Genomic DNA, 26,269 nt, shown 5'->3' with positions numbered 1-26,269 from the left:
TAACAGTTTTTGCTAATTATTCTTCATTTGACACAAGAAAATTTTACTCTGGTGCTTAGAATGGAATAGCATTAGAAGGAAGAAAAAGAAGAAGAAAACAATAGACAACGGGCTATTAACTGACGGCGCAAGTAACTGATTGGGAGGAGGTTCCATCTCTTCTGGTAAATGGTATTAAATGGCAGAAGAAATAAATTAACTCTACTCCTCCGTAAATCGTAATTTAATACACTTTCATCACGCCAGGAGCCATCTAGAAACCGTGAACGACAACGGATTTTCCTCGGTTCATTTTCCTTATCGTTTCTAACCTTTACAAACACACACACATATCTGTATGCTTGTATTTTCCCTCCTCAAACAATGTATTTATGTGTTTAAGCTAAAATTTTGTTGAACAATTTGATTTTTTCATATAAGAAAAATCAATTGATAACACCCCTTTTCCACATCCTTTTTTTTGTGTTTTAATTTCCTTCCCATAAATCAGTAGGTTTAGTGTAGACAAAAATTAATTAGATTTTAGATAAATTAGGCAGAAGAGAGGCGATTGAGGTTGCTTCTTCTTGCTTAACGTGTACGCTTGATTTTGAGGGCTTTTGAGGCAAAATGAAAGCAAATGTTGTACGAAAGTTATATGAAAACGAGAAAAAAAAAAACAATATTTTTCTTTGTGAAATCGTGAGCCAGCGAATGGAGGGGTGAACCTTAAACAACGATTTATTGCAACAATCCGCAAACGAAACCCCTTCAACCATGTTAGGACAATCCACAGAGACGAATGATGGATGCATTATCCACGTGGTGGTGCAAAAAAAAGTCCTTTTGCGATACAGTAAAACACGCTACTTTATGTATACTATTTTTAGTATATTTTTAAGCAAAAAAAAAACGCACACAGTTGCCAAAAAGTTTGGTTTTAATATCATTTTCCTCGGTGGTATCGTTTGACGTTTTCGATTTGAGTTTTGATTCAATACAACTGTCCCTGCCCATCTTTATTGCCATTCCATCCGCACCATATCATGCAAGACGAAAGGAAGCCCACTTTCGATTTCATCGTTCCTTCGTGTTCGTTGCATTTGTTTTATTAAAAAAAAACAAAACGCTTTTATTTTCTTGTTTTCTTCACAAGAATGTCTCTCTTAGGAAGAGAGCATCAAAAGTCACCTTTCTCTCTCTTATCGTGTTTTAAAACAAAAAATGAGCTTCAATAATTCCAATCGAAAAACTTCCGCCTGTGCGCGGGTTACGCGCGGTACAAAACAAAATTGAAACGGGTGCATTGTGTGTATGATCCAAAAGGTGTATTGGTGTTCACACACAAACAAGCTGTTGTTACCGATGATCACCGGTTAATTTTAGAGTGTAAGTAAGTGAAACAAATGCGTGTTTGCTCCTCCACTTCCAGATGCGAAGGATCAGCATCAGTGTTGCGCGAAATAAGCTAAATTATCGTTAAAGAATCATGCATAAAAGGTGACGTGAAAAGTGATGGCTGGTGAAAATTCAATTGCAAAAACATATACACACAAACAAACGTGCACAAAATGCGCACAACATCAACCATGAAGTTTGGAACATCTCAGCCCAGATGATAGAAGAATTTATTTTGTAACGAACGTACATATGACTATTAAATAATATATATATTTGTATAAAAGAAAATCATATTGATGATGGTAAAGCAGTCGCTGCGAGTTGAAAGAGTGTAACGAGGGTGAGAGGGAAATTTGTTAAGCGAAAAGGATATTGAATTAGATAAAGAATCCTGTTATCTAGATTTTTTTGTCGCCGGATAGCTTATAGCAATGATGGAAATGCATACTGTCTCTCTCCCTCTCTCTCTCTTTATTTCTGTTGTTGTTGTTGTGTTGTATGCCACAAGCCACAAACTTATTTTGCCAAACATTTTTCGAACCAACCTCGAGCCAAAATAAAACAGGATAAACGTGTAAAGAAAACAAATCTACGCACAACACATCATTTTAAACCCAGAACAAACGAAACCCCGGTAGTAAAAAAAAAAAATCCATTTTTATATGAGTATATATTTATACAAAAGAAGCAACAAACGAAAATAAACCACCGCAACAAAAAGCAGGAAAGTAGTGGAACGAAGTCAACAAAAAAAGGAAACGGCAAAAAACGGCCGGAACGAACTGAGGGACAAAAGAAATATTGTGGAAAACGGCAGAGGACGATTTTTTTTATTATTGGCTAAACAAGTGCTAAAATGCGTAAACTATATACATAATATACGTTTCTATGCATATATATATACATATAAACTAAATCTGTGTATGAATGTCTGTTCATTGAAAACAAAATGTACTACAGAAGTTAAAATACCTAGTAAGTGATGATGAATTGAGAAGAAGGGAGGGAAAGGTTAAAGTGAAAAGGTAAAACTGAAAACACAAACGTAAAGGAATAGCGAAAGCGATACTAACATCGAATATTTAATCACTTTTTGTGAACGACACATAAGCGCACATGTGGTCGCACAGCTGACGGCAAAAGAAAGGAGAAAATAATTTAAAGAAACGAAAAAAACGAAAAACAAACAAAGCAAAATCGCAGACGAGCAATTACAAGAGGCAAAAAAACAAGTGTGTAAATGAAAGCTAATATCTTAATGTTGCGAAGAAACAAATTGCTAATTGAGGACCTTTGGACAAGTGTCACAAAAGCTTTTGTGAGTTAAAATTGAATGTAAATGCAAAACGACACCCTTGTTCACGTGTTTATCGGTTTATTCCTCTCTCTTTTATATTTACTTTGCTAAAAAAGCGTACAAGAGAAAAATGGAGGGACAAAAGAGCAAGAGGAACAGCGGCCGCATGTAGGTGTGCATATGAATTTTACCATTTTTTATTGCGCAAGAAAAATGTCGATTTTCTTTTACATTTCCTGTATAATGTTGTAGCCCATAAACGATGGGAAGGATAGCAAAGAAGAAGTGCGAAGGAAGGTTCTTAGTGGGAAAGAGAGGGAATTGACTTTATTTGATATGAAATATATTGAACAAAGGGAAATGAATGAATGATGTGTTATTGTGTGATTTACTTATATTATGGAACATCCAAACGAAAGGTAGTTAACCTCACCTATCAGACGTCACTCTAATCAACCATAGAAAATACAGACAAAATTTGATATAGAGCTGTTTCCGAAACGTACAGTGAAGAACTGAATACCCTGAAGCTCTTTGAGACAATCTGAGGGTCTTCTGGCCCTCCGCATCCTGCATATTGCATTGTGAAGATGTTGGGCATTGAAAGAGACATTTTTCCACTGAATTTCCCACAGGATTCATAAAGGTCCTGTCGCTAACGGAAAAGGATCATTGCGATGACATCGGAGGACCTGATCTACTGATCAGATACTTTATATTTTGGTAGGGCGTCAAGAAGGTAAGACTTTGACATTACATCCGTCTCTCACATAAATTTCAGTGCTAAGTGCCTTGCCGTTGTAAAATATGCCGTTTTAATAAGGACGTCAAGAAGTAACAGGAAATCTGGTCCATTTTACAGACTCGACTTCTTCTTTTCATCAAGACAGACTTCTTTTCACCAAGAGATCTCTAAAAGACCAATATTCGAACTAAAGACGAAAGTTCTATTAAAGATCCTCAACACTACCAACGTCTCTCAGGAATGACTCATGTTGACAGCTCTATTATATAGCAGATGCATGTGTTAAAAGAATCGAACAGACGGTAGAATAGAACATTGATAATAATTAACAAAATAAACTTTAAAGTAAAAATAGTATCTTCAATAAGCTTTGGGCAAGTCGTATAATATTGCAACTGTCCTGAGTGGTGTACCCAAGACCACGAGAGCGCAATCTCTGGACCTTTTCGACTGGTATGTTGAATTGTTGTTAGAACACTTTTTGCATAGACGACAAGGTCTCGGTATAACAACATCTCTTGGTAGATGAAGTTCTTGCAAGAGGCGGCTACTTGTAGCGCGAATACAGAGTTAAATCTACCACCATCTTAGGTAAGAAATAGGATAAAAAATAGTACGATGGTAGTCAACCGATCGCATCATCAACCAGTGGAAGCTGCTCCATTCAAAACAACTGTCGAAATATGAAGCTGGAGACCATACAAAGGCTACCCACGGTCTGTGGTGTCCTCTTCATGTCAGGAGAAAGACATCGAACAACTAACCAGAGGGAGGAGGACCATACCAATCAATTGAGATGGAATGTTGTCAATATTGCGTATGCCAGAAAGTGTGAAGAGGTGTAGGCTTGCATTCGTTCCACTAGCCTATCTGTGCTCGTTTGTTTGTTTTTTTCTCATTGTAATCCCACGAAAAAAGTCCAATCTTCAGGAGTATACGTTATTAATGAGAGAACCACGACAATGAACTACGATATCTTAGCAAGATAGCTTACCAGGGTGCAAAGTTGTAATCGAGGGATTATCAGTTAATCATTCCTGCTCACAACTCGATCCGCATTCGGACAGTGTAATCACCTCGTTGAATCGATTCATTTCACATAAGTGTTTTATTGCTAGCCGAGCAGAGAAGTGTCCTTCTGGATGTCTTCCTTACGGCGATGGAGTTTATGGGTCCTTGCCCACGTGCTTATTACGGTGGTTGATGGAAAAAATCTGCTGACAAGCTTCGAGATCCGTCATGGCTACATCTATCCATCGAGTGTTACCGTGGCAGAAGGTGAAGTGATGCACTTGCGCCTGCTCGTACCGATGCAAGAAGGCGATCGGTGTTTCTACCGTGAACCCGGTTCACCGACGGACATCGACGTGCACGGTGTTTTCGAGGGTGATGCAAGACCGCCTAGAAAGATGCTTCGCTTTGGTGATGCCGAGTGTAGCATTCGTGTTAATCCGGTACATCAGCGAGACGGTGGTTTCTGGCGGCTCACATTGGTACGGGGAACGGAACGGATTCGAGGCGTCACAATGGTAGACGTCATTGAAAGGCCCTCCGTGCCGGAAGTGGGAATTGGGAGTAGTGGAAGTGGTGGTCCAGCTGTGACCTCTCTGGATGAAATAAGTCCCGAACGGACGGAGTATTGCTTTGTGATTCGTCAGAGCACAGCAACCGGCGAAGGTGCCAACAGTGTGCCGATGTACGAACGCTGCCATCTTCCGCTGAGTGAAACCGATCCAACCGGGGCGGGCGTTTGGAGCGTGATTGCGGGTGTACAGGGACAAATGCGTGAGATGACGTATGGAATCCACATCGAGAATAAAGGTATGCTTCTTTTGTTCCATATTTTATCATCACGCTCAACCGATAACCATCACAAAGCAATAATGCTAGAGTAGTGATAAGCTCCTAAATTCTACGCTTTTTTTTTGGTTTTGTCTATTTGTGATCAGAGGAACAAATCGTAACGACCGTCCACAAAGAGTTGGACTATCATGTGCTTTCGTGCAATCTACGCTACACCAAGCTGATGCTTAAGTTCTGCCGCTTCGTTCGGCTTGCGGACGGATTGGGGTTGAATGTTATCCCAGGCATTGGAACACCTCGCTACGGCTACATTGGAGCTGGGTTCGAGCGGAACGAATGCGGTCTAGAAATTCTCGGTCCGGAAGGACTCGACAAGGGCACGTGGAAGTGTTTGCTGGGTTACGGTGATGACTCACTTACAAAAGTGTCCGGCGCGATTGTGGACAATTCTGACATTACTCCTTCATTAGCTATTATCGGGAAAGATGAGACCGTATTGGCACAGAATGAATCCATGACAACTTTGCTCTGCAACGCCAACAAACCCATCGATTACTGCTGGTTCCGAGGACCTCATGGACAGTTCTATTCCCTGTCGGAAAGTCTTACGGCAGAGCGTAACGAAGGCAACTACTGGTACAGTGGAATTTCGCTAGCGATGGGCGAATGTAGCATCACGTTCGCTCACATTCTTGACACCGATCATGCCGGCCAGTGGCACTGTTACGTGGGAAATGGGCATGTGTCTGCGCTCGAAGTTTCCGCCACTTTTCAGGTGCACATTTCCCGTTCGCAGATGATTGCATCGTCCGAACGTGTTGAGGCAAGTGTCGACTTTCCTGCCCTGTTCGGATGTGACTCGATTCCTCGGGGGACACCGCTACAGTACTGTCGCTTCATAACACCAACCGGACAAGCGTTCAGCCTGAACGAAAACATTACAACCGACCGTCCAGTTCTTGGACGGTTTTACTCCAACCCGAACCACAACCTAGCGAAGGGGTCCTGTGCGCTCGTGATCGCTTCCGTACGGATGGAAGATTTTGGTGAGTGGATCTGTGCCGGTAAGATTGAGGGACACCCGATGGAACACATTTATGGCATTATGATGCACAATCGCGATGAAACTGCTCCGCTGCCTGATGGTGACCCGGAACCGGTTGGAGAAACACTTTCGGCTGCTTCTATTAGTGGGATGGTTATCGGAGCGGTAGCAGTAGTTGGTGGTGCTGTCGGCGTTGGATATTGGAAGTTCCGGAAACGAATACATCGACAAGCGGCCGCTGTTAACGACGAAATTCAAATGCGTACTATGGAGCCACAAGCCCAACTGGCTAGCACTGATGGACAGAGAATCAGTATCATAAGCACGGGGTCGAGAAGTGACACCAGCAGCACAAACAGTCAATCTAATATGCATGGAACGGCACTGTGAGGATGATTAAGCAATAATGTTAAACTAGGACCTTCGAATTTACCGGAACTTTCTAGACGAATACTTCATTTATTATTTGTTCACAAACAAGGTTTTAAAATTGCTAGCTCAGTGTACTGATACGATGAGAATTTACAGCTTTATACTCTCCTTTCGCATCTGAATGTTGCGCAACAGGCATATGTCGGACATTGCAAACTGGCGGCCAGTCGGCGTATTGAGGTCGTACAGTCTGTAAGAAATTAACAATGTAAAGCACAGAGTCAGTAAATACATACACTACGCCTAATAAAATATTGAAACCTGCCACTAAACGTTACTACTTTAGTTCCACCGCACCCGCAAGCCCTAGCCAACCGGATCACCCAACCGGTCTTTAGTCATCGATCCAGGATACAATCAATAATCACATCTCACTTGCTCCTTTCGAGCTCTTCCTCGTACAGCGAGATGGCGATTTCTTTGCACCGTCGGCGAACAATCTTACCGGACGGTGTCATCGGTAAGCTATCGACGAAAAATACACCACCCCGTAGCTGCTTAAAGTCCGTCACTGCATCCGCCACTGCACCAACAATCTCCTGCTCGCTAACCATTGTGCCATCCGTTGGACGTACTGCAAGCGCCACAGGGAGATCATTTCCCGGCACAGGAATGCCAGTTACACAAACCATCAGCAAACTTCCCGCAAACAACTGCATTATCGTTGCCTCCAGTTCGGTTGGAGAAATTTGAAATCCGCCATACTTAATGATGTCCTTCTTTCGATCGACCACAAAGAACACGCCCTCCTCATCATATCGGGCAACGTCGCCGGTGTGAAGCCATCCTTCGTGATCGAGCATTTCAGCCGTTTCGGTTGGATTGCCATAGTATTCGAGAAAAACATACCGTGCTCTGATGAGCAGTTCACCGTCTTGATCCGCTTCCAAGGACGTACCTTCAGCGTCAACTATTTTCGCTTCAATACCGGCACTCGGTGTCCCGATTGCGCCCGGTTTGTACATCAGAACAGTAGTAAAACATCCACCACCTATTTCCGAAAGTCCATAACCGACGATAAACTTTGCCTTCCTGGGGAGATACCTTTCGAATGAACTCTTCAGCTCACCGGATACCGCACCACCACCGCAAAGCACCAGCTGAAGGCTAGCAAAATCTGCCATCCCTATTGTTGGATCACCCAACAGTGCCAATGCCTGGGCCGGTGGCATAAACAGCGTCGTTATGCGATACTGTTCCACCAGATCGATCAGCAGCCGTGCATTGAAGCTTTCCCTTGTGATGATTCTAGTTGCACCGACGATGCTCGAGTTTAGCAGCACACCCAATCCAGACACCCAGTACAGTGAGCTAAAGCACAGTACGCGCTCATTATCGGTCGCCTTCCACAGGGCGGTCGTGTGAGCGATGCAGATTGCGTGCGATAGACAAACACCCTTCGAAAGACCGGTTGTGCCAGAAGAACACAGCACAATTGCTAGTTCCTGCGCCGCATTTTCGATATGTTCCGGACTGGAAGAGAAACATCCGTGCTATTACCTCCCAGGAACGTTCAAAATATCCAATTCCATTACTCACACATAATGGTCCTCCAGTCCGTTTGGTAGAAGGTAATCATCCACCGTCGGATAACCATTGATGCGCTTTCCAATTACAATAAACTCTGGTTCGATTGTGGCCGCTTCACAGGCCACTTTCAACACTGCCACCAACTCACTGTCACATATGATTGCTTTCGGTTGCACCGTCCTAAGCATATGTTCGTAATCTTCCGCCCGAAAGGTAGGATCAAGCGTATTAAGCGGAACCGCAGCCATAAAGCAACCGAAAACAACGGCAGCCAACTGTTCGCCATTTCTTGCCACAACGGTCACCATATCACCACGACTCAGCCCACAGGACCCGGTTAACGATTGGGCAAATCGAATGCTCCACAGGTGCAACTGTTTGTACGTGATTGACCGGCCCGTATCGACACTGATTTGGGCGATGCGTGTCGGTGTGCGTTGCAGCACGCGAAACAACAGCTCACCGATCCCTTGGGCCGGATTGTATAACGGGGCCATCGGTGGACCGTGCCAGATTTTTGTCCTCTCGTCAAAATATGAGCCCGACATGTTGCGATTTAAAAACGACTGTGACTGGTGTGCTACACTCACTCGCTTGCTCACTAGAACTCACTCGCCTTGAAGCACTTGCATTAAAAAATCATCCGGAAAAGCTGCACCTTGGTGCAACAGAAGGCGGACTACTAATGCAATGCTTGCGTATTGCGATCGGTTTTTATGGCACGGAAATGATTTCCCAGTAATGATTGTTGGCAAAGACTAAACCGACCCGGTATAATTCTTCAATTTGTATTAAATATTCAAAAACAAGCAAGTAGCTGGGCTTAGTCGAGATTTAAAGAAGGATATTTTTGACACTAGCTGATTTTACTTCACAAACAACCAATTATCATTGAATTATGGAAAATTTTGTTCAACGCATGAAAAAAACTGCTTCTGGAAGAATACTGGGAGGCGAAAAGTCCAGGAACTCAGAGTGCGTTATAGACCAGAATGAAAGGTTTGTCAAGAGATAGTGATGATAGTCTACGAGCCGTGGTAAGACCGCTGATCAACAGCGAAATATACTCTTTAGACTTCTATGGTTGCGTACGCGGCGATCCGATATTCACAAGGCAGAACCGGGTATCGAATCCCGTCGGAAAGCAGCACAACACACAACACAGCTCGTGACTAGTAGCACAACACTCCTACAACTACCCATTACATGTGAGAGGTGAGGCCTCCCGGTAGCTCCGAGGTCACTGAGGGCTCGGAGAGTGCGAAGAAGTACCTCGTGAGTGCGAAGAGCTTGGAAAATGTGAAGAGCTACCACGAGAGGGTGAAAAGCAATCTCGTAAGGGCGAAGGCGGGTAAACTAAACGATTGATGTAGGCGACGATGTTTTCCTACTAGTGAAATATACGTTGAATTTGAGAAGATTGCTACCTTTTTTAAACAGAAGTGCCTCCCGGCAGCTTTCGAGCTCACCACCCAACACTACTCCTGACTATCTGAGGACTGACTCTCAAGCTATGAGTAAAATGAAGTCTAGGAAAACCAATAATGGTCAATGGAGATTCAATCTTTCTAGGCCCATATCGAAAATGAAGTAATGAAGTAATCTTTGTCTTGCTTTTGTCCACAAAAAACGAACGGGAATTAGAACTATATACGTACCTTAAAATTAGTCCCACGGTCATTTCATCCGTAGCGTTGATTTTCAGCAAATTCTGCACCAATCCGTTCGGTATCAGCTTGAGCACGCACGCGATCCTATCCCGGCCACTCTCAACCAATAGCGACAGAAATTGAAAGATAAAGTACACCTTCGGCGATAGTTCATCCGTCGTGATGTACTGCGTAAAGGTACGGAACAGTGTCTGCAAACAGCCCTGCAACGGTTCCTTCAAACTTGGCACCGATGTACTATCCCAGCTGGCAACCGAATCCAGCGCACTTTCGAGTGCGAAATCATTCGCTCCGGTTGCTTCACATCCTACACTCATCCCGTCCAGATCGATCTTGCGTAGCTTTGCGCTCGTACACAGGGAATCGATATCTTCCAGCTCAGTGGCACGGGTACGCTTTTTGGACGCACTGATCGATGCTTCCATCGTGACGATGATACAATAGACGCAGAGTTTAGCTAGCACGCGCGACTGTGGATCAACAATTTCGGGTGTTCTGTAACGAGAGGGGGAAGAGAAAGTTTTGAAAGTTCCAAAAAAAGGAAGACTCTTTTTAAGACACTTACTGCTGCTTGCTGTGAAGCATCATCGGCACGAGCTGCGATAGAAGTGCGATCGTACAACGCTCAATGTCTAGATGCATGATCGCAAAAATGATGTCCATCGTTTTGTTGAGATCGCGAATGTACTTGCATAAGAATAGCTTTGCGATCAGTTTCTCCACCAACCAGGAAGGTCCGCACGATTGTAGGAGTGTGTCTAGCAAAAAAGTCGTTTCGATCGGTAACCAACCACGCTCGACAATCGCTTTCCACGCTTCCTCAAACTGTTCCTCGAGCGGTAAGTGCGAGACCATATGTTGGCTGGGGAAGAGTGCCCGTAGTTTTGGATTAATTTGAGGCGTTCGTTGGAACTCTTGCTGCATACGGCGGATTATCTGTCCCATTAGACCGAATCGTTCTTTGCAGTAGTCTTGCTGCTGCCATTCTTCTGCTTGCGGTCCAGTAAGGGCACTGCAAAGTTGCTGCACCATGTTCATCGGTTTCACCTGCTCGTCTTGCCGTACCATCTGCATGTAAGCGCACAACCATGACGATGCACATACCGCAAATGAGCAGAAATGTGCCTTTAAGCCGTCGAGCATTTTCTTGATTTCTACTGGGGAAATAGTTTCATTTTCCCACGCCATCAATACTTGGTGGAGAAGGGCCGGGATGGTGTAGCAAATGTCCTCCCAGCGCAGGTTCGATCCTTTCAGACCACCGCCATCGTTTGAGTTGTTGAGTGCCATGATAAGTTCCTCCAGAACCATCGGATCCGCTTGCTTTACCATCGTCATAGGTGATTTGCTTTTCTTCCGCTCGACCATGTAATCGCGTACCCATTTCTCGAAGAAACTATTACCACCCTCGGCTAGGATAACGTCCGATCCGTAACTCTGCGCAATGCAGGCCAATATCATGAAGGTAACATCGAACAGTGCTCCACGGGTGGTGCTTGCTTTGCCAATCTCCACGCTTGTGGCTTGCTTCGCGTAATCGTTACACTTCAGCAGACCAGATATGAAGGCTTTAAACTTTCCCTCAACCGATGCAACGGAAACGATCAAATCGAGACTATTCCCGGTCAGTACCTGGCACAGCATAGCGAGCAGTGCATCCTGTACCTTGCTGTAGTCCGCACTGAGCGCTTTCAATATGCCAACCAGCGGTGACTCGACGCGAAACACAAACTTGAGCATCAAAGTAAGCTGTGCATTGTTTGCCTCGAGCTTATGCAACCCGACCGTTACCGGTTCGCGCAGGGCAACGAAATGTTTCACGTGTGTTTCGGTCAGCAGGTTATGCTTTACCATTTCCTTCAGCAAACACTCGACTATGTTGCAGGAACACTTCATGTCCATGTAATCCAGTACCGGTGCTGCATCTTGCAGCAGCATCTCAAACGCTTCCACCAACTCGACGCTGTAGCTGGAGCTGGTCGCTTCATCCTGTTGCTCTTTGCCGTTCGTTTTTGTATGTATCTGCTGCAGAATGTGCGGAACCTTGATGAACGCGAACGCACACAATAGCGATTCCTTCGACGTACCCTCGACGTTGTTCAGCGAGATCAGACATCCGCGCATAATCTCACAGTACAGGCGCGTACACGTATAACCCTTCAGACGCTTCAGGTTAATGAGCTGCGCGACGTACTGATTCGTGTCAGTCATCGGATTTAGCAGCACTTCGATTGCTATGAACGGTTGCAAGCTGAACGTAATCGGTTCCACTTTTCCGCCATCAAACAACTTCATCTCGTGTATGTCCACCTCGAGCAGTACCAGCTTGCGCATGTAATCCGTTACGGTTACATTTTTCTGACCGTTACCAACGTGCGCCACATAACCGGTCGTGATGGTAAGATTGTTTATACTGTTAAATCTTTTCTGCAGCGTTAGGAACACATCCGGATCCTCACACTTCCCAATGGAAATGACTCCGAGCAGGAACGGGTTTTCTACGATTCGTTCCAACACCACAGCAACGCGTTGAACGACATCTTCTTCTTCGGTCTGTAGTGCCCTGCTTTCGGCGTAGGATTGTAGAATACACTCATATATCTGCAGTAACCAGTGCACGAGCGAAACGGTCGCTTTGGTAAGAATTGCTTCTTCCTGCTTCCCGCGGCATGTTACACCATCGATAATGGACTTTAGAAAGTCTAGCAACGCGATCAGACAGTGATGTTTATCGAACTGATCATACTTGGCGATACGGTTCAGTACGGCCGCATGGGAAATGAGGTGCGCGCACAGAGAGTGCTTCAGGTAGGAGAGAAATAGCTACAAACGAAAAAAGACAATTTTGTATTATTTTGAGTAAAAATAAAGAGCTTTTGCTAGTTTAAAACAAAATTACTTTTGGAGCAAAAGGACACGCAAAAGTATTATCGTACTTACCATGTTGGCGCCAGATCCAACCACCGCCTGTTGGACAATAGCATCAGCCAAATTGTACACATCGCCGCTTACTCCGCGAGTGAGAATCTGAAATAAAAACAAATAATCAGAACAAATGAGGATTAAAAATGGGGTAAATCCTAAGTAAACATTGCTGGTCGCAGTAACCATGAACAGCTCGGTACAAAACGATCCAAAAGTATGGCGGATAAATTTCGTCTCGGTTCCCGGTTTATACGCCTAATCGGTGGCAGTCAAGGTAAAACAGGTTCGGCTTCCTCCGGCGACAAGACATCCCATCCCAAAGCGTCCTCCAAATCATCCGACAAATCGTCCAAATCCGTGTGCCCCGTTATACCGTCGAAAGACTTCCATGCCGTGCTGGGCGTTAGCCGAGCGGCTACATTAAATGACATCAAAAAGGCTTATTATCAGTTGGCCAAAAAATTCCATCCGGATAAAAGTACCCAGATACAGTCGGACGGTGCAACAGGTACGGGGTCGGATACGGCTGCGTTGGAAGCTAAGTTTAGCCAAATTACGGAAGCGTACGAAGCGTTAATGGAGGAACAGAAAAACCGCACGGAAAGTGTAGTTGATCTAAATCCAGCCCTGTATCGTGACGTGCAAAAAAAGCACATGATGCTTCCGAAGGCCAAGAAAGAACGATCGGCCAAACCGGACGTAATGTTAAACGAGCTGAATTACGAAGATGTCGTGCTAAGTCTTACTTTCAAGGAATCGATCGAAGGGACGGTCCGTGAGGTTACGCTGCCTATTGGTGTAAAGTGTGACCGGTGCTTGTTCACCGGTTCCCAGTCGGTGCGGGATGAAGAGGGCATATGTAGCATCTGTCACGGTACGGGTAAGCAAGTGTTCCATTCGGAAAGTGGCGATCTCTTCATGCCTTGTAAGTTTTGTAACGGTACGAAGCACACGCCACATAAATTGACGTGCCCCAAGTGCAACGGTAAAGGAATTGTGATGCGGAATCACAAACTGACCATCAGCATTCCAAAGGCTTCCCAGGATAAGGATCGGTTGAAGATTCGCATACCGGGACTGCAGCGACAGTTGAACGTTATTCTGCACGTACAAGACTGTGACCACTTTCGCCGGAATGGACTGAACATCTACTCGACGGAGGAGATTACGATGTTGAAAGCAATCAGGGGAGGCGATTTGTCAATCCGTGGTATTAACGGGATCTTCAACATCTATCTCGAGCCCGGTACACAGTGCGGCTCGGAGTTGCGCATTCCCGGCAAAGGGCTACGGGACGAGATTCATCAGGACGTTGGCGATCACGTTCTTACGCTACAGATACGTTTGCCACAAAATTTAACACCCAAGCAGCTTCGCTTGCTAGAAGAATTCGAAAGAGCCATCCATTGTGATGAGTGAAGAGAGAGAGGAGGCTTACCGTTTTCACATTGATTCCCCATTGGCAGTCGGTCCAACGCTCCTTCCATGCGCGCAACAGCATCAGCTTGAGCAGTGTGGTTTTGCTGGTCGTTTTCGAGTTGTCCATTATCATAGTGGAGCTTTTTAGTTAATAAAATCACCAGTTAAGTACGGCAAGCTGCACCAAATTGTTTACTTCCTCACACATCCGCACGCACACAGCATCACTACATCCAGACTTTCTCGTGGGGAAGTCAAGGCGTTTAGCAGCTGCCATCGAATACTCACTTGTCAAGATATATACAGTGCTCTGCGACGGTGAGACGCTTTTGTTTACATTTTTTTCACATAGGATTAGGATTGGAGATGATTTTATGATGCGCTAACAAAGTTTTCTTATTGCGAAATTTTACACAAGAAATAGAAATATAGAGAGACTTATATTTATTTCGATACATCAACGTTCAACTAAACTAGACATTAAACTTACTACGTCTAACGGTAAGGATGCACCTGGTTAGCAGACTTAATGTTTGTCTTAATACCGGACGGCATTTTGCCCATCGGTGCACCGCCCGACGGTGAAACCGCACTCATCGGTGATCCCTGCCTTATCGCCGGAGGTATCATCACGCCTGCACCGGTCGGCGGTCCTACCGGGGCAGTCAAACCACTGCCAAGCCCAACGGCAGCTACCAGCGCTTGTGTGTCCGCCATCGAACTGGTTTGCTGTATGCCGGGCCGGGTGGAAGACTCATTTTCCCAATCCTCCTTCGCCTTGCTGATAATGTCCCAGACGTGCGATATAACCTTGTTGTACTGAGCCACCTGTTTCATGCTCGCTTCCACCGTTAGGTTGTTCGCTTTCGCTTCATGTGCCGCCTGTCTACTTTCCGCTCCCGGGTCTGGCTTGGTGCGAAGGTAGTCCGGGGCGAGATCGTGTGAAAATATCGGTACCCTGCCTTCCGTTAGCTGAAGCAACGCTTCATCCCGTTCCGGTGTAAGCATTAGTGGCAGTACGGTAAGGTTGCGAAGCGGTGTTCCGATTTCGGTGCTTAGGATTTTCATCAAACCCGTTAACTGTAAAGGACGCGGTTCTTTAGGATAAGGGTTTTCGTGGGACTTGTAGCTAATACATACATGGCTGGATATTAGGGCAAAGTTGTCCAGAAATGTGGGCCAATTGATCGTCTCGTATTCTGTTTCCAATCGATGTATCATCACCCCGATCGAGAGCTTCAGATCATTGAGCCTGTTAAGGACTGCTTCCAGCAGCATGTCTAGCTGCTTTTCTTCTCGTTGCATGGTGCCTTACAGTTTTATTACACTTTCAGAAGTAAAAAAATGCGTTTTATCCGCGGAATTACTCTACAAATTGATTATTTTGTGTGCAAATCGAGAAACACAACCGGAGAAGAACGTAAACAACCGTACACGGAGAAATGTCGATTTGACAGCTTCTACCAAGCTGTTTTAAATATATAAAGTGAGAGGTTAGCTCAATTATTTGGCATATTTTAAATATTCCAATAACTTCTTGTAATGGAAACAATTTCAAGTGTATTACAGGATAACATAAAGCTTAAATTTACAAGATTTTCTATAAATTACATCTTCAAGTTCTAAAGGTTAAAACGAAGAAAATACAAATAATTTTCCCGTACCTTTCGAGTCACTTTGACGCTTCCTAGCTGTCTTTCAGCTGACTTTTCAACACACACACACATCCGCTTCAACAACGATTTTCTGCCATCATCTCGCAGTCACACACACACGCTCTACACTTCGTCATACGACAGAAACAGAACGGAAAGGTGCAAAATACAACTTGATCATCACAAAAAGAAGTTCGCTGTTGGAAAATTCTACATTTTATTGCTGCAAAGATTGTCCAACTTTACCCCACACCGAACGCCCACGTAAGCTATCCTCGATCTCAGCTAGTGCCTACAAGTGGTGGAAAATTCTCTCGCCCCGTTCAAATTCAACAGTTGTGCTGCGTATTGTTTGCTGCTGGAGAGAGAGGAAGAAAAAAACAGCAAACACACAAGGAACAGCGCAAAAACAAATCTCCAAAACACAAGGAACAGACTGCAGCTGTGTGTTTGGTCGGTTTTGTGATCGCGATTGGTTTGCGCGATACTGTGGTCCCGTCAGTAGTAAAGAGAGTGTGTGTTTTTGTGGTGTTTGATAAACTCTTCCCGTCCGCGCATCCGTGGTTTTCCTATTTGTCCAAGCATCACCTTATCGTCGAAAGGTCTCTCTCTCGCGAAAAGCGCGTAGTTTGCAAAAAAACGACAGTTTTGCGACAAAACAAACGCTTGTTTTTTATTATTGACCGAGCTTTAGGACCAATTCGGGTAGTTTCGGTATCGGACCTATATCATCAACAACCCGTTTAACGTACCAGCTAAAAGCAGCGCGTAGTTTGGTGCGGATTTTCAAGGTTAGCAGGCAGCAGGCAACAGCATTAGTAAGCGGACCCCGAATTCAACACCGAATCGCTGCTTCCCATTTTGCGGTGGACGTGCGTTGTGTAGACTCATTGGAAAAAGTGAATTGCTTATCGTACAAATCACGCTACGCTGCTGGTTGCATCAGCTGTTCCGAAATACGAAACGCAGGTCCTCCATCAACACACGGCACGGGCTCGGGAATTACAACGATAACAATAATAGCATATACAACGCCATCCGCTGTGCTGCGCCTCAGAACAAGACACTCTTCCGTCGTCCGTGTGTGGCCTTGGAAGTTGGTTCCACTGCACATACACACAAACACAGAGGCAGAAACATAACAAAGAAGTGCTAGAAGGTTGATTTCAGATAGAGAAACCCAGCTTTAGCGAGTGTCGGCTTTCGACCAGGTATGTAAGCAGTATCGGACTTGTTATGCCCAGGTTTACATGCCATTTTAGTCCTCAAAATCTAAGGTGCTGACATATTTGTGTTCTCCCATCACCAGTGTACGTCGTCATCCACAAATAATCTCAACACAGGAACAGATCGAAGGAGCCATCAGCAGAAAGGGAGGAAGCATAAACAAAGAACCCTCTCCCAAACCGAGGCGAGTCTGTTTCTGTTGAAGCAAGCCATGAGCCTACTGGCTAGAACGGATATAGATGCTGGAGGATTTTTCGTCAACTTTAATCAGGATTGCTCGTATGTCTTTTTATTGCTATCGACTGGAAAACTTTATTAAACCCTTTTTCTTAATGCTTCTGCTCCTACAGGTCCTTGGCAGTTGGTTCGAAAAATGGATACAGTTTGTTTTCGTTGAATTCGGTCGATCAAAACCTGGACCAGATATACACGAGCTTGGGGGAGGACATTTGTCTAGTGGAGCGACTGTTTAGCAGCTCACTAGTTGCGGTTGTTTCGCTGAATGCCCCGAGGAAGCTTAAGGTAGGTGTTTCTGATTGCTAGAATGTCTTGACTCTTATCCGACTTCGGCAAAAACGCTCTACTGTTCGATGGTCCGGTCAGTCGTAGAGTCTTGGAGTCCATCCAGCGAAAATTCTCATAAGAACCCGTTTATTATGGCGGTCCCTGTGCCCTCCTCGGGCTAGACATAGGTTCTTTGTAGCGGTTCTTTTTTGGCCATCGGATCGACTCAATGCCGTTTCTACTCTCTGCAGTCAGCCTTTACGTCCGGGCGAGCACTCTTTTAGCTAGGAGATTACTAAACGTTGAGGCGTCTTACTCGTTACAGTTCCACAGACCCTTTCCTGTTAATGTGTCGTGTGGTGTTGGCCGTTCCGGTTCGAACCTTTCACCCTAGTTACGTTCTGATGCTTTCGCTCCATTTTGACATTTTCATTTCGATCCGTTTTTTTTAAATTTTGTTCCTTTTCGGATATTCATTCCGTTTTCGTAATTATGAAAAACGAAAATATAGCTGAAACTCAGAAAAAATCCTTCTTAGTTTTAAGTTATTTTAACAGGGTCCGACTTAAGTAGTTGCCTCCAAGCTCCGTTGAATTCATAAACAAATTAACAAAATAATCGTTCTTTTATCCTCCGTAAAATTTACAGGTGTGTCACTTTAAAAAGGGAACAGAAATATGCAACTACTCCTACTCGAACACGATCCTGGCGGTAAAGCTGAACCGCTCCCGGCTGGTCGTTTGCCTCGAGGAAAGTCTCTACATACACAACATACGCGACATGAAGGTTGTGCACACGATACGCGATACACCACCGAACAAGACGGGTCTGTGTGCGCTAGCATCCGATTCGGACCACTGCTATCTGGCCTACCCGGGCAGTGCGACCGTCGGTGAGGTACAGATATTCGATGCAGTTAATTTGCATGCAAAAATTATGATCCCGGCCCACGATTCACCACTGGCCGCGATTGCGTTCAGCCAGATCGGTACGGAAATTGCAACGGCCAGCGAGAAGGGTACCGTCATACGGGTATTTTCGGTCAGCGATGGTTCGAAGCTGTTCGAGTTTCGGCGGGGCGTAAAGCGGTGCGTTTCGATAGCATCTCTTGCGTTCAGTACCTGTTCGAAGTATCTGTGCTGCAGCTCGAACACGGAAACGGTGCACGTGTTTAAGCTGGAGCGCGTATCACCGGAAACGAACGACGAACAGGGCGCTGGGGAAGCATGGTATGGCAAGATTAGCAAGGCGTTCACAAACTATTTGCCGCTGCCAACGCAAGTGACGGATGTGTTTTCGCAGGGGCGAGCGTTTGCGTCCGCGCTGTTGCCCGTAGCCGGGCTAAGACATTCCTGTGTCATTACAACGATTCAGAAGGCGCTCAGGTACGTGTACTGCTTTTGGGTAGCAAATACAGTGAACTCTCTCTCTCTCTCTCTCTCTCTCTCTCTATCTCTCTCATCTGCAATTCATCGGTTTTGTTTTGATGATTAAGAGGGTTTTCGGAGAGAGAGAGAATTTTACGACATGACGATTTCATAGCTACTTAGTTCATTCGGTAGGTTGCTTGCTCAGCGTTGCTTATCGTGTTTTTCTTTCCGTAGGATGTTGGTGGCCTCCCAGGACGGATATCTGTACGTGTACCAAATACCGACGGAAGGAGGCGGCGAGTGTCAGCTCATCAAAAAGCATGATCTCAGAAACATCGAACCACCACCGAACCCGCCCAGAACGGGTAAGACAATACTTCAATAGTAGTGAGGATGGCTGAATTTACGCTTCATTTTTTCCCGATCCCAACAGAATCCATGCCAATCGGTGTACCGACGGTGGTACCATCGGGTGGCTCTAGCTATGCGGCTACCGTGCGCGGTACGGCCGGTAGTAGTGCTGGCAGTGGTGGTGCCGGTTCCGTAGATGACGATCATCATGACCATTCGCAGCAATAATAGAGTTCGCTGGTGTTTGTAAAACAAAAGCAAGGCGAACGGAATGAACCGAGGTGTGAAGCTCGGACGGAATAATGTGCGGATATCATGGTTTCCAGGAAGCTCGCTCTCGCTCTCTCTGTCTCTCTTCATGGTTACTGAATCGGCCACGTAGTTTTTGCTTGCTCGAACACATCGAACAGATACCGGAAGTCGTTTTCAGCGTCTCACAAAAGCTAAATGGGACGATCAATTCATTGACTTTTGTTCGCTTCGTGGTGTTTTCACGCTTCAACCCGGTTCGTGCTATAAGCAAAAGAAGTAAGATGTGGCACGTATATAGGCTTACAAAGGACAACAGGACTAAATTTGTGTACACACATATATACTAAACAGACCGATGATGATACACATACACTATACCAACACTGACGTAAACAAATGTGTGGTTTCAACCACGGCATTTACATAGATCGGTCTATCGTGCCCCGTACCGCACTGTTTAGATTTTTGTGGTGTCCTACCAGATCAGCGAATTCAAAAATATCAAATATCAACTGTGGTATGTACCACAGTTTATGAAAGCATCCACAAATAACGGGCTGATCAAGTAGGACTAGGCGTGCAGTAATATTTTCCCTACAATCAAAACAGTCGATCTAGCCGCGAAACGGTACTACAGTAGGCCGCTCTGTTATGGATGCCGTGTCCACACAGACACACCCGATATTTAGGGATTCGAAAAAGGCTGTAAGGAGAGTTTGCTCGCCAACTTAATTGTCCCCTTTTTGTTGTGGACAGGAACCGAGGGGACGGGTAAGTGGGATATATATAGAGCATCAATGTGATAAAAATGGCGCATAAATCACACCCGCAATCGATTGAGGGACATAAATAGGGCATAAAGAGAATATTTACAGAATCCTTCTTGTTTTTGTGTTAATTCGATGGTTCAAAACTTTTCAAACTCTATATTCATCCCCACTGTGCTCTGTGTACTCGGGCAATGGCACGTAAAGTTAAACCAGCAGAAGTTATATCGCAATATCTATATCGCTATTGTGGGACCCCAATTCATACACTAATGGCTAATAATAGTGAAAGATTTTTTTAAGCTTTTCATTCTTTCCCATCGCCGTACTCGAAACATGTGTCACGGTACGTGTCAAGAACGGTTATAAGATTTCTTCCCAGTTGGTGAGGAAAACGGTAGTGCAAGAATTAAATTAGCAAGTTGAACCATTCATTCTTTTTCCTTAAAAAATAGTGTTTAAAAAAAGAAGAACATGAAAGTGGGTGTGCAGAAAGAAGTGGGCAAAAGAAAGGAACACATCCTAACGCTGGAGACTGTAAAATGTGACGAAAGCAAGATACAAAACAAAAAAGTAAATTTGAGTAATGTAGGCTTTAACCGATGTAAGAAGCATAAAAGCCATTCGACACAGTTTGGCTTTTGAGCGATAAACAGTGCCACTGTTGCATAATGGTATCATCATCGGGTGGTCAGCAAGCATAGTGGTGACTAACCTACGCATTATCTTTGCCAGAGTGTGTCAAATCATTTTGTGCACTCTAGTGAACGTGTTTTGCGGACTAGATCGCGTTGCATAGATCAGTTAGTCCAGTTCGTCTACCAGGGTAGTACTGAAGTCAAACTTGATTTATCGATAGTGTGTAAGATAAATAAACCATCCCATCCCCCCAACAAAACAAAACAATTGATCAATAAAATCTTTCGAAGAAAAAGTAAACCTTGCGAGCCACTGGCTGGACTCAATGTTAAGGTAAGCATCCGAAAATCTGATGAAAAAATTACACCCCTTTGAAAGGCTATTCACCCTCCTGATGAGAAAAGCTTTATTATTTTCATTAATAAAATTGTGGCTAAACATTAACCATGGGGCCATCCTATCAAACCATCCAGTACTGGCAGGAACCTACATTCGATGCATGGAATTAAGGCGTCGTCCGCTGCAAAGAAGATAAAGATATCCAAGGAAAAAAAGCAATTCAAAGTTGCCTCCAAATCCTAGGATGATCTCCAAACAAGTTAAAACCACTAGTGCGGTCCGTAGAATAACAAAAAAAAAATTGTGAACAAGCCACCAGGCGTCTCCATCTTGCAGAGCAAGCTGTTCAACGGATCACCATAGTAACGTCACACAACTCAACTCGCCACCATTTCAAAAGCGATCAAAGCCATCATAAATAACCGTCACTTTTTGTCGGTGTTTGGTGCGTGGAAGTAACAAAATTAGTCAGTCCAAAGTTCGTGCTCACTGTTTTCGCAGCGCTCATTATCCATCGATCGACACTCGCCGGAACCATGCTTAATCAATCGCAACGAACAGCACCCCGTGCCATCAATTTGCACCGGATGGCCCAGACATCAGGATTTGTCGGTGTACCCTCCACACCGTACACCGTCATACGAGCGTGGAACGTTCGCCGGTGGTCGACGAATACGGTCGACAAAAAGGCTTCTGGATGTACCTTGCGCACCCTTAACCAGAGCGCATCACAACATTCCCTCAAATCGCTTCCGTCGGTGAAATCTTCGAAAAGTGTGGAAAAAGCAACGAATCCTAGTATCCTCCAGACGATACAATCGATCCAGTGGAGCAACTACAAAAGCCGTCTTACGCCGGACAATCTGATGCAATTCGCTCGAAATCTTCCCGCGCACACAGCGACGGCCTATAATGTGGTTATAAATTCCCGCGAGTACGAACTAGCTCAAAGTGCAATCGTCAAAGCCTGCCAACTGTCGGTGCAGGTCGCCAAGACGGCTTACCTGTGGTTGGGACTGTTTCTGGAATCTCGTGAGTACTACTACTTCCGTTACTATACCTTGCTGCTGCTGGAGTACACTGTCCAATGGTTACGGTACGGGTTGCGGTCCACCTTTGACTTGATCCGTCGCTGGATGGCCAAGAGCGAACCCTAGTATGAACGAATTTGAATGTCCGCTTCGAGGAGGAGCAGAGGAACGAAGAACAGAATAAAAATAGCTTAGCTAGCGTAGTCACCTTTTTTTTTGTTCAATTTTAGTTTACTTTATTTCTCCATTTTTCTTCTGTTCAACGACGTGTACGTGTACTAGGTTTTTTTTTCTGTTTTTGCGAATCGATTGGTTTGTTTGTTTGAGTGTATCCCTCGTCCCCTCTTTACACACATACACACGCACATATATCAATCCATGTCCAATGTTTTACTTAGCTTAATCATTTATAGCTTCCTCTCCGCTAGCTTATCCTCCGGTACATTTCGCTACACTTTTCGCTATACGCACTGATACATACTTGTGATGTTTTGTGTGTGTATTTTTTGTGTGCTACTGTGTGTGAGTGTGTGTGTTTCACATATTTTTCCTTTGCTTTTTTGATGCTTTTTCCACAATATTTCTCTTACTAGTTTTTTTTTAATTTTCCATATTTTATTTGCTTTTCATTAGTGTGTTCTTCTGTTTTTATTTGTTCTTCTCTTCATTCACTTCTCCATGCACTACGAATGGCCGTTATGATGTTGTCTTGTTCATTTTATTACAAGCGTTAAATGCGTCTTCTCTTGGTTTGGTTTCTCTCTTTTGCTGATATTTCTGTGTTTTTTTTTTCTTCTCTTCTCTTTTTTAAACCTTTTTTGCAGTAAGAGAACTTGATTTTCTATTGTTTTCAAAGTATTTTTTTCGCTCTTCGATCTCTAAGTACTTTTTCACGTGTTTTTCTTCTTGTTCTTGGTGATTAGTAATCTTTGTTGTGTGCGTGTTTCAATTTCACCCATTTTATTATTTTATGTGTAATGTTTAGCTTGTTGTTTGCTCGTTTTTTTATTATAACTGCTTGACGGCTAGTTCACAGCCGCATCCGCATAATGCGTGTTGATTTTTTTTCCATTTTGTTCGTTCTCTTCTTTTGTTTTCTTCATTTTTGTTTCAAGTGTTTTGCCTTGGATATTTGGTATGTTTTGTTGTATGTTTCATCATCATCTTCTTGTTCTTGTATTAGCAACTTTATTTTTCTTACACATCTGCTACCGTTTTGCTTTTTCTCCTCCCATTTGAATGCTATATAGTTACGTCTAAATACTAGTTTACGCTACAACTTTCCGCCTTCCTTTTGCACGTTTTTAGCTGTTTTGGTTTTGTATTTCTTTTCTTTTTTTTTTGTTTGTTTTTCCTTATTCTCCACTTTTGTGCATGTTTGCGCGTTCTTCTTTTATTTTATCTTTATTTTGTGTTATTCTTTGAAAGTGAGTTTTTGTTTTGTTTTGTTTTTGTTTGATTGAATACCATACAATTTATTACGCTTCACTTTCATTATTTTACCGTCCCGCCTATCGAGTTCTAGTGTTTGTTTCATACCATTTGTCTTGTGAATGAAGCACTTTTTGCACAATGGTAACACATGCACACACACACACACGAATGATAAGTTTCTACGGGTTAGTGTTTTTTTGTTTGTTTGTATGCGCCTCTTTTTGTTGTCGTTCTATGAATTCATTTGCTTCATATTCGAGCTGCATTTCAGCATTTTGATGCGTGTGTGTGTGTAAGCATAAATAAAAATTCTTCCTTTTTTAGCTGTTGTTCCACCTTTAGGTGAAATGTTGCTGATTCCACACATGTTTTTGGATACGGCTCACCGAAAACCACTCCGACAAGTGACATGAAACACAATTTCCTAATGCATCCCGTTCCGCGTGTGAGGTCCAGCCTCGTCAATTTCTAGCCTTGCGTCTCCTTTTTTACCGGTTTCAGGCGATGCACACTAAGCTCTCTCTCTCTCTCTCTCTCGCTCTCTCTCTCTCTCTCTCTCTCTCTCTCTGCTTCGAGCCGGACTAGCATGATTTCGTTTTCTTTTATAAAACAACGATTGCATTCCATGGTTTGTGCTTAGCCCTTCCTTGAATGATTTAGTGCGCCAAATGAAATTCATTCCCCCATAAAACTTGGCGAAGAAAAACGTTAAGTATCTGTGCGTGCAGCACACTGTGAAAATTTGGTGCTTAAAATCTGTCCCAACCTCGGATATCAACCCGATTAGGTTATATTGAATCGTATGGCTACGTGCATTTTTTTTTTTTTGCGTTTGGTTTCCTTTTCTGAGCATCCAAGCAGAACTTCAGACACTTTGATCAACTTTGAGAATGGTTTTCCTAGCCTTTGGGGTTGGATCTCCTGATCCGATCTCAAAAAATTGATCTCAAAACCAGATAAAAAGTGTGGAAAATTTACAAAAAAAAAAAAATGTGTTAAAGTACTGACCGAGGACTGATCGATAAACTGCCCAAAAGCATATATTTCTGTATTTTTATTGCTAAATATGACGGCTCAACGCCACAAGTTCATACATTTTTCAACTTTTATGTATATTGTTTGCATGGCCTCGAAGTCCTGAAAGGCATCAGCAACTTAAAAAAAAACATAAATCTTTCCAACAAACTTCCTTTAACTGCAACTATAATTGTAGAGGTGTTGTAATCTTTTTGTTTTTAACTTCAATTTACTCTTCTTGCTTTGGGTTTTCATCGCTTGTTTTATGGCCTATTGCTGCGATTGAGCGTGTGTGTTTGTTTGTATAGTTTATTAGTTTTTCGTCACGGTAAACTATTTTGTTAAGGTTTGTTCTGTTGGTCATTACATTTATTATCACTGATCGCTGCCGCTGTTGTTGGTATTTATCTGTTTCTGTATAAGAATGGTTGAGTGTTAGGAAAAAAGTAAAATTGCTTTGAAATGTGCGTCATTTTTTACAGTTTTTCACCCTCAAAGGACAAACACAATCTGTTATATTTCCCCCTTTCTTTGCTTTGCTTTCATACAATGCATTTATTTCATTTGCTTCCTTTTCCCTTCTTCTCTTCTGGGTTGTGGTGCGGTGCGTGGTTTGTGTGTTGTTTCTCATTTTTACTTTGTGTTTCTCATATTTTTGTTTTTGCATTAATTTTGTAGTACTAAAAAGAAGCATGGAAATGGTTTTTTGCCTGGGGAAAATTATAGTTAGACAAGAAAACACCGACGGCAAACCATGCCAAACCAAAATGAAGGGGGGGGGGGGGAGGGTGGCGAATGTTTCCGAAGCCTTTCAATTTTCTTTTCCTTTTTTTTGGATTCAATTTTTCTTCAATTGTTTATTTGCAATTTACTTAAACGTTATCGCGTCCACTAAACACGTCGTCTAGTCGTTTCACTACTACCGTTCACTAGCTTACGATCATATATATTACAGGGACAAATATTAGTATAAGTTTTGTGTGTGTGTGTGTGTGTGTGTGTTGGTTTGGTTTGCAGTTTTATTCTTCAGTTTTGTTTGTTCTTTTTTCTCTTTCTATATGTGTGTGTTTGCTGCTGATGCCCATTCGATCTTGATCTAATATGCATACTTCTTAAGAGGGTTTACTCTCTTAACTACTAGTGTAGTGTATTCTATATAGCGTTTGTTTTGTTTCCTTCTGCCTCTCTCTTTTTTACCCTCTCTGTTTCTCTCTCTCTGGCCACAACCACGACCAGGAGTGTTGCATGCATGTATTATGTATTCTTTACCTAATTATGTTCGTGTTTGTGTGATGCGAAGTGATTTTTCTTCTCTTTGTTACCTTATGTAGTATTAGCGTGTGTTAGGATGCTGCTGCTATAAACGTTTACGAATTATTTATAGCAAAACTGTTTTGCCCACAATTGGGCAGAAATGCATAAAAGTCGAATCGAGAG

General features: G+C 43.6%; 6 protein-coding genes across 6 annotated transcripts; 4 read left to right on the top strand and 2 right to left on the bottom strand.

The window, feature by feature from the left end:
• Positions 1 to 4,105: 4,105 nt before the first annotated feature.
• Positions 4,106 to 6,660, top strand: LOC126560921 (uncharacterized). The gene is made up of 3 exons (XM_050216872.1): positions 4,106 to 4,138; positions 4,541 to 5,243; positions 5,372 to 6,660. The coding sequence occupies exons 1-3, from the start codon at positions 4,106 to 4,108 to the stop codon at positions 6,658 to 6,660; spliced, it is 2,025 nt and encodes a 674-aa protein (XP_050072829.1).
• Positions 6,661 to 6,782: 122 nt separating this feature from the next.
• LOC126561518 (mediator of RNA polymerase II transcription subunit 24) lies at positions 6,783 to 14,436 on the bottom strand. The gene is made up of 5 exons (XM_050217716.1): positions 14,266 to 14,436; positions 12,843 to 12,929; positions 10,468 to 12,725; positions 9,891 to 10,397; positions 6,783 to 6,892 (listed from the first exon to the last, which is right to left on the bottom strand). Exons 1-5 carry the CDS (start codon positions 14,377 to 14,379, stop codon positions 6,793 to 6,795), a joined length of 3,066 nt encoding a protein of 1,021 aa, XP_050073673.1. The 5' UTR covers positions 14,380 to 14,436; the 3' UTR covers positions 6,783 to 6,792.
• LOC126562398 (chaperone protein DnaJ-like) lies at positions 13,044 to 14,246 on the top strand. Its single transcript, XM_050218903.1, has one exon. It carries the CDS (start codon positions 13,044 to 13,046, stop codon positions 14,244 to 14,246), a length of 1,203 nt encoding a protein of 400 aa, XP_050074860.1.
• A 305-nt stretch (positions 14,437 to 14,741) lies between the features above and the next one.
• LOC126562859 (mediator of RNA polymerase II transcription subunit 8) lies at positions 14,742 to 15,593 on the bottom strand. The gene is made up of 2 exons (XM_050219452.1): positions 15,387 to 15,593; positions 14,742 to 15,326 (listed from the first exon to the last, which is right to left on the bottom strand). Exons 1-2 carry the CDS (start codon positions 15,549 to 15,551, stop codon positions 14,742 to 14,744), a joined length of 750 nt encoding a protein of 249 aa, XP_050075409.1. The 5' UTR covers positions 15,552 to 15,593.
• A 1,695-nt stretch (positions 15,594 to 17,288) lies between these two features.
• Positions 17,289 to 19,581, top strand: LOC126562351 (WD repeat domain phosphoinositide-interacting protein 2). Its single transcript, XM_050218825.1, has 5 exons — positions 17,289 to 17,407; positions 17,479 to 17,650; positions 18,281 to 19,017; positions 19,237 to 19,367; positions 19,436 to 19,581. The coding sequence occupies exons 1-5, from the start codon at positions 17,340 to 17,342 to the stop codon at positions 19,579 to 19,581; spliced, it is 1,254 nt and encodes a 417-aa protein (XP_050074782.1). The 5' UTR covers positions 17,289 to 17,339.
• A 2,356-nt stretch (positions 19,582 to 21,937) lies between these two features.
• Positions 21,938 to 22,507, top strand: LOC126560920 (uncharacterized). Its single transcript, XM_050216871.1, has one exon. The coding sequence runs from the start codon at positions 21,938 to 21,940 to the stop codon at positions 22,505 to 22,507; it is 570 nt and encodes a 189-aa protein (XP_050072828.1).
• Positions 22,508 to 26,269: the final 3,762 nt, after the last annotated feature.

The sequence above is a fragment of the Anopheles maculipalpis genome, chromosome 3RL (genome assembly GCF_943734695.1).
Source record: "Anopheles maculipalpis chromosome 3RL, idAnoMacuDA_375_x, whole genome shotgun sequence".
NCBI classification, from domain to species: domain Eukaryota; kingdom Metazoa; phylum Arthropoda; class Insecta; order Diptera; family Culicidae; genus Anopheles; species Anopheles maculipalpis.
This window is presented reverse-complemented; position numbering and strand designations above follow the sequence as displayed.